Consider the following 17,162-nt stretch of genomic DNA (forward strand, 5'->3'; position numbering starts at 1 on the left):
TGCACAAAAAACCAAGATTTTTGAATTTGTATCAGCCTGCTGAAGAAATGTCCTTAAGTACCAAATATTGAAAGTGAGTGAACATCCAGCAGATGGAACTGTAGTTTAAATACATGGTTCCCTGTCAAACAAGATCCCTGTCAAAAAAGATAAATCTGTAATCATTATCCTTAAATTCGTGATATGCATCCTCTAGGAATATAATAATACTAAACATAATAAGTTTACATTATTACTAATTTCCTCTAATTGGCCATCCAAACTCACTTCAAACTGTACTGAAACAATTAGTTATTCCCCAGTCTTTTTCCTGTCATCAGTTTTGCTAAGCTTTCCTTCTGTTTAACTGATACCACCTTAAATTAGTGGCTTTCCAACATCCTTTTACAACTGCAAATCCAAACCTGCCTCTCCCTCTTCCATTCGTCTCTGGAACAGTCTTCCTTGCAAAATATTTTCCAACTACAATATCCAGACAAAGACCTGGAGGTTGTAGATACCACTGATATTCGTCTTATTCAAAACGAATATCAACAGGATTCTTCTTCCCTAACTCGTGTGTATTCACTAATATGTTATAAAACTGAATAAAAGTGAATCTTTTCTGTGTTATGGAAGCAATTATTTATTACTTTCTATATTTTGTAAATTTAGACTAGAAGGTACATGCTATATAGTTTAATCCAATTTGCATGAAGGATGTTAAAGTATCCAAAAACAATAGCAAAAGCCCTGGTGCTGATATCAACAAGTTTTAAAAAACTAATTTTTCATATGCATGTAAGACCTTAATGCTTGATTTCAAGAGAAGGTTATACTAAGATATGTTGCAGCAGGATTACATGGGGTGGTGGTGGTGGTGGAGGGGGATGATTCTCAATACCTCTTCCCAAGAAAGATATTCAAATACAGCAGATTCAAACACAGCATTATTCATCAAAATGGTAGATAATGCTCTTTTGAACGTACAGAAAAATAAAAGTTTAGATGCTACTCCTCTAAGAAAATTCTGCATACATGGGTACTGATGTGATGCTTATAAACAAGAACGAACACTAACATTATACACAGATCTGGAAATCTGTAATCAAATATCAACTGTTCACTGTTATATAAAAAACTTTATTATGTCATTTCTTTACATGATCAAATACTAAACTAATAAAGATAATTAATCTGCAACACAAGTGCACGCACAGAGTTATTCAGCCAATGCAGAACAGTACAATATCCAGCAACTTTTGATATAAGCATAATAATGACTAGGTGTAAAAAATTATTTCAGGGATCTGTCCATCTTCCACTGATGTTCCATTATTGTTTCCAGCTGCATAGGTGAATTGAAAGGTCACTTTGCCTCCACTTGGGCAATCTAATGTAATCTTACGAACTCCTTTTGTCCCATAATGGGAATCTGGACCCTGCATATGAAAACAATGTAATAATTACTTTGGAGAGAGTTAAATAGTAGCAATAATATTCCTTCTAACAAGCAACATTAAGATATTTCTATAACTTATCTGTAAAGGATTATAGTAAAGTAGTCAACTGATAAAATCTCAAGCCAGTTTGGGAATAAGAGTCTCTCTCTCTCTCTCTCTTTTTTAATTAAAATAAATATATAGTTGCAATTAAATGCTAATAAAACAGCTTTTACAGCAATCCCAGAGAATGAACAAGTCATGCAAATGATAGGGCAGATACTGGATGTATTACAGATGAGCATTGGTGGTGTTTGTGTATTGCATGGATTGTTTTCTAGTATGAGTAGTGAGAAGTGGAAGAGAGTGGTTGGTTCTGTAAAAAAAAATACTGGAAAAACAAACTAAAAGGTGTTTCTTCAGCTGAAAAGTTTTTAAAAGGCAAGAATTGCAAAGGAAACAAGCCTGTATTGAATGAAGAAAAGAATAGGACATTTTTTTACCATCAAATGTCACTTTGCTGTGTCAATTTGTGGGTCAGAGTATGGCTGAATCTCTCTCACACACATATATGTATATATATATATATACATATACATGTGTGTGTGTGTGTGTGTGTGTGTGTGTGTGTGTGTGTGTAGGAGTTCATTGTCACGAGAGTTCGTAATGATACTTTTTCACTATGGTTGTTAAAAGAGTACTATTAAATAAATGCCTGTAAATCAATATAAATAAATAAATTAAATGAAATTATTTCAGGATCAAATAGTAAATAGAATATTTCATATAATCTACGCTACAATAGCTTAAACAGCATATTTCACTTACTGAATTTGCTGTTAACTCGAGATGCAAAATCTCAAGACAGTTTGGGAATAAGAGTCTCTCTCTCTTTTTTTTAAATTAAAATAAATATATAGTATGCAAGCTTAATAAAATGTGAAATGAGGACAAATATAAGAACTAACATGATATCTACATAGCATGAACAAAAATTAAAAATATCAGTACTATTACAAGTACAATCTATCTTTTTTCAGTGCTTTTTATTATTCTGATTTTTTTTTTTTGATAGTTTAGTTCATCATCATCAAATTCCTGCCATGTATCCACAAGTGGTGTACAGGATATGATGGTACTACATGAAAAAATTATATCATTACTAATTTCCTATCTACAATTTTCCTCCAAATCAGTCTGTTACTTGTCAAGACTCCAACATTATCAGATCTTATATTTGTATCGTCTAAGGCACTTTGTACCTTATCAATCCAACCTATATCTTGGTTTTCCTCTGGGTCGTTTTGCAGCCAACCTGGCAGAGAACACTTGTTTTGCTAATCTTTCCTCGCCCATTCTGTTTAGGTGACCATACCACCTGAGATTAGCTCTGCTAACGCATTCCTGGATGCCGACAATGTCAAGTTCTTTCCTAATATTATCGTTTTTAATATGATATTGCCATTGATGCCATCTGTTCATGCCTATAATCTTTCTCAGGACTCTCATATCTGCAGTCTCTAGTCTTTGGTCAAGTGTTTTACTTCTGACCCAGCTCTCAGATCCATAAGTTAAAACTGGTTTGAACACTGTCTTGTATACAGCTAATTTAGTGTTCCGACTAATTTCTCTCTTATTCCATATGAATTTATTCAATTGACTTCCCACCATACCAGCTTTGCTGATTCTGTTGTCTATTTCTATATTTAATTTACCATCTTCAGTAATTATTGTGCCTAAGTAGCTGAAATGTTTTACTTGGTCCACAGGTTCTCCATTCACAACACAGTTGACATTTTCAATGATTCTGCCTATTTTCATTGTCTTTGTCTTTTTATTGCTGACCTTCATACCATATCTATTACAACAGCTATTCAATTTAGTCAGAGAATCTTGTAGACTTGTAGCAGATTTATTTAGAAGTATAACATCATCCGCATAAAGCAAAGAGCTGACATTAACATCTCCAATTCTGATATCATGTTTAATACCACTTTCCTTCATAATGTGATCCATATAGATAATGAATAACAGAGGGGATAATGTACATCCTTGTCTCACACTAGATTTAACATTAAACCATCTTCCTGTACTTCCTTCAATTCTAACTGCTGACTTACAACTCAAATAAAGATTAAGTATTGCTTGATATAATGCCCCATTGACACCATATAACTGCAGTGTATTGAATAGCTTCTCTCTTGGCACCTTATTATATGCCTTTTCCAAATCGACAAAGCTTAAATACAGATCTTTGTTATATTCCCATGCTTTCTCGACTATTTATCGTAAAGTGAAGATCTGATCCTGACAGCCTCTATTTGGCTTGAATCCAGCTTGTTCTTCACCAAGCTTTTCTTCCACAATTCTTCTCAACCGTTTCTCAAGTATACTTGCATAGATCTTGCCAGGAACACTCAGTAGGGAAATACCTCTGTAATTCTCACATTGTTTTATTTCCCTTTTTATATATGGGTACTATGAGAGCTCTACCCCAATCATTGGGAATTCGTCCCTCTGTCCAGGCTTTCTGAACTAAGCACTGCAGCCACCATACTTCAGCGTTTCTGGCCGAATATCATCTACTCCAGCTGCCTTTCCACATTTCAAGCCTTTGATGGCTTTTTCTACTTCAAGTATGGTTATGTATTCCTGCCTGCATGCCTGATCAGTGTTTTTTACCACTGTGCTGTCATCACTGCTTGTTTTATTTAACAGTTTTTCAAAGTAATTACTCCATACTCCAAGGATATGTTTTTCTCCAGTTTTCATGTCACCTTTATCATCTCTAACTCCTTTTACAGCACTCTTTCCTCCATTCCTAAGCTTCTTCAACAACCTCCAGAATATTTTGCCGCCTTCTTGATATTTATTTTCTATATTCTTGCCAAAGTCCTCCCATGACTTTTGTTTAGCTAGTTTTACACAGTGTTTAGCATTCTTACATTTGTCTCTATATTCTCTAAGAGCACAAGCTGACTTATTTGACAGAAACTTTTGGTATGCTTTCTTCTTTTCCTTCACTGCCTCTTTAACTTCCTGTGTCCACCAGGGAGTTCTGATTTTTTTATCCTTGCAGACAACCTCATCACATGCCTCTCTGGCAGAATCAATCAATGTTTTCTTCAGAGTTTGCCACTGAATCTCCAAGGTTTGATTCCTGTTCTCAAACTCTTTCATTTTTTTTTCAATAATCGTGTATTTTAGTCTACAGTTCACATCTGAGAGCTGCTCAACTTTGATTCGCTTTAAAACTTTCTTACATGTTATTCTTTTCAATATGAAATTCAATTTTATCCTGCACAAGACTAAATAGTGATCACTTCCAATTTCAAATCCTCTGTACACTCTGGTGTCCTGCACCAGGGAGGAAACATCACTATCAAAAATAACATAGTCAATGAGACTTTTCTTATTCCTTGCCTCTTCTCTCCATGTGAATTTGTGCACATTTTTATGTTGGAACATGGTGTTAGTAATAACCAGTCCATGTCCTGAGCAGAAATCCAACAGATATTTGCCATTATTATTAGCTTTGCTCTTTTCTCCAAATTTTCCCAAAATATTTTTGTATGTCTCACAATCATTTCCTACTCTGCTATTTAGACCCCCAACAAGGACCAACTTTTCATTTTTCATTGTGTCAGTTGCTTTTTCTAAAGCCATTAAAGAAAAATCAATTCACTGGAGAATAACTATTGGAGTTTTAAGTCTGTAGCAACTGGAAGTAAAGAAAATGAGTTTCTTGAGTTTTTGAGGGATAACTAAGGTACTAACTAAGTAGTAACTAAGGTAGTAAGATACTAAGATGGTATATCTCCACGTTTGGGTCTGCCTCCCACTGACAAGACCTCAATAAAGGTCGAAACCCGTCTGAGTAGTGGCCCCTACCCTTAATGCATAGCAGGATACATGTCTGCAAGGAGATGTGCTTTGCATTATGGGAGATACTGAGACAAGGAGTGATGAGAGCTTGGTCCACGTTTGCTCAGAGTTGCCTGGTGTTGCACTACCTTACCTCAGTCCTGAAGATATTTTCAGGTGCAAGATTTGTTTGCTTACACTTGGATAAAGGATTAAACTAAATTTATTATGATGAAAGTGTTCTTTCATTTTTGGCGATGCTAGCTGTTCAAATGCACTAAAAAATGTATGTAATGTGTGTGGAACATGTGGCCAAATAGCAAACATCTACAAAAGCAAGCCAAACTGTTGGTTTTGGTGTAGTTGTGGTACTTTGTTTTGTTTTTAAAAATCAAGAAAAGAATTGGCTGGGGAGGGAAAAGAGGGGAACCTGATGCAGTCTCATCTAGCCATTTTCTATATTTTTCCTATGGATATTTTAAATAAAAAACTTCAATAAACAGTGAATTTGAAATTCAAAAATGTCAGAAGGAAAATATTGCTTAATAAGGTCAAGGTTAGAGTGGTACACTGGGAAATAATGAAGTAATATCAAAGCTGACCATGATGCCTGAATCATTTAAAATTTTTTTATTAAGTTTTTTAAATGAACAGAATTTTTAATAAAAAAAGGGAGAAGTGATTTTGCTATTTTTTGGCAAGTGTGTAGGGTAGGACTATGCTGTCAACTGCTGTTTTTTTTTTTTTTTTTTTTTTAAATTCGGGGGCACCATATCAAACCACCCCAGATATGAGAAGGTTTTATTTTTTGGCAATTTAGAATGACCATCTCCTAGACCTTACTTCTCTGAATTAACTTCATTTTTATCTGGTCCACTATGAGTGCCTTGTGAGGACATTAGTTCCTTTTCAGTTACAGAACTGTTTCTACAACAACCTAAGTGTTGTGTGTGTGTGTGTTTAGTAAAGTGAACAGAATTTTTAATAAGGAAGGGTGAAGTGATTTTGCTAATATTTTGGCAAGTCTGTAGGTAGGACTCTCTTGTAATACAAATCCAGTGAAATATTAGTAATTTCAATAAAGCTATTTTTTAGTGGTGTTGTTTATACCATGAAGCACTTATGAAAAAGTGCCTAGTGAATTATACCAATGGCAGTTCAAGTTCCAATAGGGCTACCCTAGGTATACTGGAAGGATAGCAGCCAGATGAAATTTAGTATACAATCCTAAGATATGAGTTGCCATGGGAGAGTAGATCCTTTCCTCATGAAGCTAAGAAATCAATTCTCTCAACCTAGCTTGATCATTCCCTGGGATAACAAGGATCATGAGTTGCAGTCCTAGACTGCTAGCCAGTCACGAAAATATTCTAGTCTCTAACTTAAATGTACATGTAGAGAAAATGATTACCTAAAATTGCTCCAAGGTAAAATCTTCAAAAAGATTTGTGTCCATCTATTAATTATATGAGAGAACACTTATATCAATGAGAGACTACGAGAGTCTGAGAAATATTGGAAACAGTGAAATGGCACATCTGAAGCCTTGCAGAAATAAGGAGAAACCGAGCAGTTAATCAACTTGAAGAAACGTTTTCTATCTACTGGTTTGATCCAACAGAAATGTAAGGGATACTCTGAATACATAGCCTCTTTAAATGAAAAGATTTGAGGGTATAATGACCATAACTGAGAATTTGTAGGTTGCAGACAAGGAGAAAGAAGGCTGATATGATTGAGACTTACAAACTTCTGAAAGGATTATATAGAATTTCAGTAGATGGAATTTTTCATTTTATGGAGGGTAAGGAAAGAATGAAGGGCATCTGTGTGGGGGAAAAAAAAAAAAAAGCCTGCCAAAAATACTGAAGAACTATTAAGAAAATGAGAATTATTATTCAAGAGTAAGAATGACTCCTCAAGAAAAAAAAATCTAGACTAGAATAACATGCTGAACTGAACAAACTTGGAAAAATATATATATCAAGACAAACGGAATGATAGCATTGCTTCAATAAGGGATACATTGGAAAATAGTACTAGCTTAAAAATAGCAAAAGAGGAGATGTATACTTGTTTATTAGTTTGGATAAACCAAACTAATAAATGAAAAAGGAGCACACAAAAACAACAGAAGAAATCTTCAAAATAAGGAATTTTATTTTTAAGATTATGAAACTTTCCAACTCTAACCAACTTCCCTTTTCCCCCATCACAGGCTTGAGATAGACAGTGGATAATATGAAAACTCTCAAGAGATCAGCAGCAGAAATTGAAAAATATGGACTAGAATAATTGTCACCTATTCTGGCAAAACTCCACAAAATTTCATCAGTGAATCGATCCCAGAAGACTGGCTAAAATCAAAGATTTTATAATCGCGTATAATCAACTATACATCAATCAGTCTTATTTAACTACAACCTTATTCGGAGTTATTCAAAATGGAATCTCTGACCAACTAGAAACCAACCAGCCATATGAGAAAGCAGGATTTAAAAAAACTACTTTGCAGAGCATTAAAGATACCAAGCAATTTTATAAACTTGGTTTTAATCCTTTTTCCCAAGTAAGCAAACAAGCAGGTAAGTCAAGTTTGCACTTGCAGTATTCTTAGGTCTGAGGCAACTCATGGTAAAGGTGGAGTAAGCTCTGTTCACTTTCCTTAGTATCTCCCATAATGCAAAGCACATCTCCTTGCGGACATGTATGGTGCTATGCATTACCCAGACCGGTTTCGACCTTTGAGGTCTCATCACTGGGAGCCAGACCCTGAGATGTCAAGGTCGAAGTAATGCAGAACTTCGAAATTTTACCTATACAAGTTGCTATGACCTTATTAAATAAAAATCTCAGGATGAGAGAAAGATGTAGAAAAAATTTTTTACCTTGGGTATACTATATGCTAAAGATACCAAGCATTATCTCTCTCTGCATTACTTCAACCTTGGCATCTCAGGGTCTGGCTCCCACTGATGAGACCTCAATAAAGGTTGAAACCGGTCTGGGTAGTAGCCCTTCCCTTAATGCATAGCATCATGCATGTCTGCAGGAGATGTGCTTTGCATTATGGGAGATACTAAGGAAAGTGATCAGAACTTACTCCACCTTTACCACGAGTTGCCTCAGACCTGAAAATACTTCAGCACAAACTTGGCTTACTTGGGAAAAAAGGATTAAAACCATGTTTATAAAATTGCTTGGTATCTTTAGCGCATAGCATACCCAAGGTAAAAAAAATTTCTACTTTGCAACAGATCACTCTTGCATACAAGAAATCAAATTCCTGAAAAATACAAGGAATAGCAAACCTCTTTACATTGACTATTACAAAGCATTGACTCCACAATCTATGCTGCTTTTTTAGATACTCTAGTGGAAAGGCATAAATGTTAAATACAGTACACCAAGCTAATTTAAGTTATTCTACATGCCCAGCAACTTTTTTGCACAAAAGAGAGGTTACTTCCTCAATCAATAAAGGTGTTTGACAAGATGATCCAATAGCCCTTACTTTTTACAGCTACTTGAACACATTCAGAAAAGTTGACTCAAATAAGCAAGATGTTCCATTTCAAGAGTCATCAATTGGAAACTATGGACAATACACTAAGTAAATTCCTGATAGTGACAAATTCTTTCTTCAAGGGGAATTCCAAAAAAAGGGACATTGTGTTTACCAAATATGCAAAAATTAATAATATTAGTAATGCTGTCAGAATGCAGAAAAGGAAGGTGAAAGAATTGATTGTTTTGGCTGGAACCAGTGACAGAAGAAGTGAAAAAGAAGAAAGAGGATGAAGTTTGTAAGCCTACTGCCAAGTTATGATAGAGGTGAATTGAGGAGGGTGGTGATGATAGCTAATTAACCAATATGCAGGTTGTGCAGAAGGAATGACATAGAGTTTGTGGACCTATGGTCTGAATTTAATGATAGAAAGATTTGCTGATGGACTGCACATCAGAGTTAGGTGTCTAGAGAGCTTTGTTCACTGAGAGTGTGAAAGTGCAACTTTGTGGTATTTTTCCACTTTTATAAAATGATTAATAATATTAAAAACATAATTTTCAACTGTATTAAAAAGATAGAACCAAACCAAACACTCACCTTGAGTGTTGCACATGCTGTATAATTGTTATTTGGAACAATTTCAACTGGAGTCTTAAACATAACACGAAAAGTTGAACTCGAGCCATCACAGCTAAAGCTAGTGTCATTAGATCCAAGAACTTTTCCAGTACCTGTATGAATTACCTAACAAAAATTAAAAAATTTCTTAATGCACATAATATAACAAACATTGCAACATATATTTTAAATGTTTTACCTCTAAAATGTATAAATCTTCAAAAAGAGCACACTGAGAATAAAACAAAAACCTAAGTATTAACTGAAGAAAAAAAAAAATAATATACTGTGTAAAAATTTGATGTTGCCAAAATAACTTATCTAAAAACAGACTTTTTTACAGTAGGAATTCACCTGAATTTTTTTTAAAAATGTATATTTTAACCACCTATGTAAAGCCATCTGTATAAAGAGCAAAATAAGCCCAAAGGGAATTAACTTGCTTATTGTTTAAGAAGGGATGTAGAAGTATTGAAACCAAGAGCATCGCCCGAAATTCGGCATGTCTTTTGAAGATTGTTTGCAAGATCCGTAGCAGGTGACCTTCAAGGTCAATATTGAAAAGGCACGGCATGAATCAAAAAGATAGGCCCGTAGGCAAGATTAAGGTAGTAAAGGGAGGAAGTAAGATTGTCGGCGTATTTTCGAGAAACATTATGCAGGGTTCTCCAAACTACTAACAAGACTCGCACGGGGGATGCTAGGGGTCCCAAAAACTAAATCAAAAGGTGCAGGGACTCTGGTGTATAAAAGGGTTGGTTCAAAGATGAGACAGGCTTCCTTTTCTTCATCCTGAGTGAACCATCCACGAGAGAGGACCCGAGGTGCAAGTTCCGGAGGGGTGGAAAGACCCATCCACCGATGTCGTTCCAGTCACAGCCAAAGGTATCTGGAGGTGATAGTTAAGGAGAAATCTTGCCGTAAAGGTCCTGTAGTCGAATAAGTGCGACCAGGCCTATGCAGAAATCCTTTTCCGGGCAGTTCAAGATGCTGGAACGCCTACCCTATATCCCGCCTGCTGCTGCTACGACTATTCATCGGTGCCCGGTGTCGCTTCGAGGAGAATTCCAAAACATGGAACGGAGGAGAGAAAACCCCACTCGAGCGCCGGAATAAGGAAAGAAGGATGGAAGACACATACAAGATAGGAAGAGACCCATGTGAGTCTACATATTCATTTATTGCTTATGAATTAAGAAAGAATTCCCTATCGCACTGTTAAATTGTTTAGTTTAAAGAGATAGTATTTAGAGCAAATGTGTGTAATCGCAAAATGAGTGAAGCATGTGCGCAGTTAATTTCCCTTGGAGAAAATGTTGAGCTGTTGAAATTCTTTTAATGAATTATAGGTTTACTTACGATTGAATTACACATGTAAGATAGGAAGAGGCCCATGCAAGTCTATACATTCATTTATTGTTTGTGAATAAAGAAAGAATTCCCTATCTAACTGCTAAATTGTCTAGTTTAAGGAGATAGTATTTAGAGTATTAATATTTCTCGTAAATGTGTGTAATTGCAAATGAGTGAAGCATGAGCGCAGTTAATTTCCCTTAGAGAAAAGATTGAGCTATTGAAATTTCTTTAACTGATTATATGTGTACTTATGGTTGAATTTTGTGATAGTATGTTCTTGCTATCGTATCATTGGAATGTTTGAAACTCAATGAGGTGGATTGTATAAATATAATTGCCTAGATTATGATTAAGTGTTTGAAAGGAATGAGATTCTGGGAGATATATTTGTATACATGTATGTTGTATTTTGATTGATGCTAAATTAGGAATGTCAAGCGCAACTAACGATTTCATGTTATAGGTATAACTTCCTGATATTCGTATCATAAAGTATGCTTATTGAAGGTCCAACTAAGTAAGTGTGAGAGAATTTAATAGAAACCAAGTTGAGTGATTGAGAAAACTAAGAATTACCTTTCATAAATGAATCTTGTGATTTCAAGTGATATGTATAATTATTTGATCAGAAATTAAACTTGTTATTGTTGATAAAAAAATAGTTGTTCGATTCAATCTTTTTGTAATGCACTGATTCAAAAAAAACTATTTCGGACCTGATAGCAGAACCCCATTGATTAGTAGTGATTTATGAGAAAAATTTTCCATGACTGCAAAACTAAAATAGGATATAAGATTAATTGATCTACTTGGGTATAAAAACTTTCTTTTGCCTATAGGGGAAATTCAGAGGCACAGTCTTCAATGAAATAAATATCTAGAGATCCCAGGCAAGAAAAATTATACTTAAGGTAGAACAATAAACAAGGGAAATAATAGAAAACGAATATTAAGTTAAGGAACCATAGAAGTTAAGATATAAGATTATAGAGAGAGAACAGGCCTCCCAAAACATTACAAATGCATATCACATATTCTTAATTATAATTTCAACTAACATACCACAGATGGTACACACACATGACAGTACAATCCACAGTTATAGATGATTGTATTATACTGTTGCACATAACAATGTAACAGAACAGATAGAAGGTAGGTTAAAAATCTTCTGTAAGTTCGGGTGATAACTGCATTGTCTATTCTATTATTTTTTTTTATTTATTTATTTTCTGAAATATGCTCATATGGGATTTATTTTAGAGGGAATGTATGTAACTGCTCTACTGAAAAAAACTTTTCCAATAATGAAAATGCAATACATAAAATTTCATGCCACAGAATTAGATCCAGTGCAATACTGTCTTATCCAAATATTTTAAAACCTATGATTTTAATAAGAAAAGATATTTCTGTGACATAAATGGCATAAGTGGATCAAACTTCACATGAAAATTACTTTAAAAAGTAATATAATGATACAAAATCTAAATAGTTTTGACAATATCTACCATCATCATAAGCAGCAGAAAATATAATACTGAAAGAGACAAAGTCACTGAACAATACATAGCTGTTCAAATTTATAGGTTCTAAAGAGAACTTATTGTTCAGAGCTCTCTTTCACATTACAAACAATGTATATTAAGAGAACATGGTCACATGTCACATAAGATTCTTATACAAGACTATAAAAATTATTAAAACTAAAAAACAGTCATCCTCTACTTCAATGATTTCATAACAGGTGATAAACATAATGAAAATTATATAAAGAAACAAATATATTTTGATAAATAAAGCTTTATTATAATGTTACTTTCTTACTTTTAGGGCAAAAAAAATGGATAATATTTTTTGGGATAGTTACAATAAAAACCATGCATTCTATCCTAAGCTAACTAATTATGTTGTTCAATTCAATTAGACTTTTCAAGGTCTAAAATGCTTATGTAATGATGTTTAGGCTACCCCAACTGATATATACTGAACAGTCCTATGAGACTTGCAGTAACCGAATCATCTGCATACACCTTGTTGGTAGGCTCATTAGGTTTTGCTAGTCAATTTCTTCTCAGTACACCAGACATTCCACATTATATTCCAATTGTATTTCTTCAAGTCACATGAAAACATGAACTCTTGCATTACGAAGGGTTTGTAAAAAAACAAACTGCATAGTAAACTGTATGAAAGACAAGGACAGTTTGTATAACATGATGGTATAATTCTAATAAAATATGAAATATTTAAGAGTATATACAATGTCTAAAATTTTAGATTTCCAAGGGCATTATAAATAACTTCAAAAACTACTGAACTATGCTAATAAATTAATTTCTACCTTTAAGATACCATTAAAAAAAAATGCACTTCAAAATGAATGAAACACATTACAGTTACAAGCTAAACAGAATCCTCCACTGAAAAATATTCCGATTCCAACTAATTCTGCAGAACCATATTAAAGAATAAGAAAAAGGGGTAGATGTCTCATGATTTTAGCTTATTTCATCAGGAGAGCAGAGAGGAGGGGATATATTGCATATCATAGGGATTTATGTGTATTCTTCTGGACTGAAGAATGGAAACATGGTTGGTTATGGCCATGTACAATCTAGCCTTATCTGTCTTTCATTAGTGGAAGAGAGATTTCTTTTATGGATTTAGTTTATGAGTTTATACTTATCAATTATCTCTCATCAATTGATCTTTCCAGTAAATTTTAAAGTTAACAAGACAAGAACATTTAGTATTCCAGATCTACCCCAAGGTATGTCTGAATATACATAATTTATTTTACTATACTTTTAAGGTATGCCTAAATATATATAATTTATGTTTTAATTTTTATTAACAAAAAACACAGGAAAGAGCCAGTGCTTTCAACCAGGGGTGCACCTTAAGAATATAAGCTTGTGTTATATTGTATCGAGTTATATTTAGAGTTGCCACATGAAAAAAATTTCAGAAAGTTAGCATCTTATGCATCATGCTTGAAGTATCCTTAGGGTGACTGTTTTTACTTTATCTTCTCAAAATGATGAAAGTTTTGAAATTTCACAGAACCAAACTCCTCTTTACATAGTTTTTTTTTCTTTTCTGTAAAACAAAGTAGTGTAAAATAAACAAAAACTAAACACATGTGAAGCACATATAGTCAGAAAGGAAATGTTAGGATAACACAAATAATTTCTTATTAAGTATAACAAAAGTCTGCTGCATGTTGCATAATTGTTAAGAATCTATTCTACTAACAAATTATACAGCTTCAGTGTAGTGTATACATTCTATCTTTAATGTTATAAGACAATCACAAGCAAAATTAGCATTATTTTTCACCAACACTGAATGTGAACATATTCAGTGCTGGTGAAGCCAATAACTAATTTAATATTCTCTATCTCAATAGGTTCCCCTCACTACTTTTTGTGAAGAGAACCTATTATATCATCTCATATCATCTGACAAGTAGGTTTCATCATTCTGTCCTTATACTTGACATCGCAATCCCAAGACTCAGTTAATCACCTCTGAACTTTCTCTCTGTTCCCTTATCACTAAATATTCATGTGACCAGATCTATGCACACATGGAATGATCACAACTCATCAGCTCCTGTAAATATATTGGCAGAAATTTTCTGAGTAACCTTTTGCAATCTGTTCTGTGAACTTCAACTCACAACCAATGTCCCCAGATCCCTTGCTTCTTTCAAACTCTGGGATAAAGTCCTAGAAGTACAACACATCTTGTCCCTTTTCCTTTAGCTAAAGTGTATGACTTTACAGTTGGCAATAATGAAATGAACACAACCATTAATTTTCTCCAAAAATTTTCTTGTCAATGAAGTGTTAAAGACCGCTAAAACCAAGCCTTCGATATCTATAGAATTCCTGCCTCTTTTGCTCAAGAAGGGAATTTCTCATATTCCACTGCCTTATGTGAAAGGAATATCAAAATGTGCCTGCAAAAATTTTAAAGTCTCTCAACCTTTTTTTTGTGACATTTTGTCCTTTTAGAAAAATCCTTCTCTTTTCACCAAAGGACAACTTTACCTCCACCTTAGGTTGAAAATTAGGAGAGAAATAGGGTATATCATGAATTAAACCAAAAACAGTGAGACAACTGAAGTATTTAACTGTTCACATGTTCAAGGAATTAAGTTTGTATAAAAAATATCAAATATATTATTAATTATATGAAGAGCCAAAGGCTTCAATTCAGCAACATCTAAACTTATTTGAGTTAAGGGATATGGGGGAAAACCATATGGGATGTAATATCCCTTAACTCAAATAAGTCAAATATATTAAATGTATTTTGTAATGTATTTTTGTTAATAATTCTACCAGATTCCTTGTTCTTGTGCAGCATTTCTCAAACTTTTCTGGACACAGCCCACTTGAACAAAGCATATAACACTGGCCTGCTAGCCCCCAAACCCACCCTTTACTGATGTGTCAAATTATATCCACAAGAGGTGAACCCTCCTATGATTTCCCTAAGTGCAAAAGAGTAGGCCATAACATGCACAACCTTAATATTTTTTAGTGGAAAATTAAGTATTAAGAAAATTAGGAGAGGAATGGGGTATATTGTAAATGAAACCAAAAACAGTGAGACAACTAAAGTACTTAACAGTTCACAGAATTAAGTTTGTATAAAAAAGTATAAAATATATTAAATGTATTTTGTAAACATACGAGGTGTGGCTATTAAATAACGAGACAAGGTACGGCGTGAATCGTTTACTCGTATGTCAAGTTCCAAGCTAGAGAGTTTTAGTCTCATATTTGGCTCAATGTTTAGCCAATTTCTATAATAAATTTTTTTTTTAGCCAATTTCTGTTTTTTTGTTTTCAGACAAAGGAGAGCTGAAAACTAAACTTGACAGTTATTACCAGAGGAGAATGGTAGTAAGTAAAGTACTACATTTCTTCATCAGTAGGATATTCTGACTGTACATGGAGCCAAAAGTCTGTCAAACTTTTCTCCCTGACCAAGCTCTTCAGTGTAAATTAAAGAAGCCAAGAAATTATATTCTTGGTTTAATCCTTTATCAAAGTGTAAGCAAACAAAGTTTGTGCCTGAAGTAATTTCAGGACTGGGCAACTCATATATTGAAGCTAATGATTTCACATCACTTGCCTTAGTATCCCATGTTGCAAAAGCTCATATCCTTATGGACATGTATAATGCTATGCATTATGGGCAGGGTCACTGCCCAGACCAATTTTGACATTGGAGGCCTTTTCCTCCTACACACAGTTTTGCTGTTGTTCCATTGCTCCTCTTCTTTGACAAACTTTATAGTTTATAATAATTCTAAGCTTCAAAATTTTCCATGTTACCAGAATACAGCTCACTCTTATTTCATGTAAGAAAGATAATGTCACTGCTCCTGTGTAAACCTTTATTCATATTTTCAGATAAGATTAAATTTCTCCTTTAGGGTTTGCTTATATCTCCAGCTTTTTCCTGTCACAAGCACATCTATAACCTCTTCAAGTAAAGAGGCCATTATTTTGAAGACATCATTATTCACTTGTACAACTCTGAACACTATAAATTCAACATCTGACCAACTTCAGAATATTTTTCTCACATTTCAGGTACTGCATTTGAACTTCTAAAGATGTTTCATACTATCCAGTTATCTGTTCTCTTAAGGATCTATCATATGATAACAAAGATAACTATCTTTGTTATCAACATGATAACAAAGAACAACATCAATTTCCTGGAGTATGGTTCCACCATACTCCAGGAGATTGATGAGGCCAGGGATTTGGGAGTGTTGGTGGATAGGGAGTTGAAGTTTAGGGGCACATTGCAAAAGTAACTAAAACAGCTGACCAAATCACTTGGCTTCTGAAAAATACTTTAACATGCAGAGACGAACAAGTTGTTGTTCCTCTGTATCGAGCCTTGATAAGACCCCAGCTATGGGCACCAGGGTTTCTTCGTGATGGGGAGGAAGTGGAGAGGGTCCAGAGACGAGTGACCAAGATGATAGCAGGTCTGTGGAATGAACCTTATGAGAATAGGTTGAAGATTTGTGGGTTGCAGAAATTGGACGATAGGCGAAGGAGGGGTGATATGATTGAGACATTCAAATTACTGAAGGGTTTTTATAAGATTGATCCAGAAGATATTTTTGAAAATATGACTGGTGGTGGGAGGACTAGGGGCCATGCATGGAAGCTGGGCAAGAGCGTGGTTGACAAGGGTGTTAGAGCTAGGTTCTTTACTTGGAGAGTGGTAAATGAGTGGAATAAGCTTCCAGAGTCTGTTGCGGGTGCTACGACCGTGAATGAGTTCAAGGCAAGGTATGATAGATACTGTGTGAATGTTGAATAGTTGTTCTTGACATGATGTTAGGGCCTCCC

The 17,162-nt window shown here is 34.4% G+C and overlaps 1 protein-coding gene across 1 annotated transcript in view; it reads right to left on the reverse strand.

Annotated features, from left to right (window-relative positions):
• Nucleotides 1-1,101: 1,101 nt before the first annotated feature.
• LOC150105750 (BTB/POZ domain-containing protein 2-like) overlaps nt 1,102-17,162 on the reverse strand; it is an 82,685-nt gene continuing 66,624 nt past the window's right edge. Inside the window, exons 5-6 of the mRNA XM_090395058.1 lie at nt 9,394-9,540; nt 1,102-1,421 (exon numbers count right to left, since the gene is read on the reverse strand). Of these exons, the coding sequence (XP_090251184.1) occupies nt 1,263-1,421; nt 9,394-9,540 (306 nt within the window). The 3' untranslated portion in view covers nt 1,102-1,262. The remainder of the gene's footprint in view (nt 1,422-9,393; nt 9,541-17,162) is intronic.

Source organism: Typopeltis vanoorti, chromosome 6 (genome assembly GCF_054136105.1).
Source record: "Typopeltis vanoorti isolate ZY-2024b chromosome 6, IOZ_Tvanoo_1.0, whole genome shotgun sequence".
NCBI classification, from domain to species: Eukaryota; Metazoa; Arthropoda; class Arachnida; order Uropygi; family Thelyphonidae; genus Typopeltis; species Typopeltis vanoorti.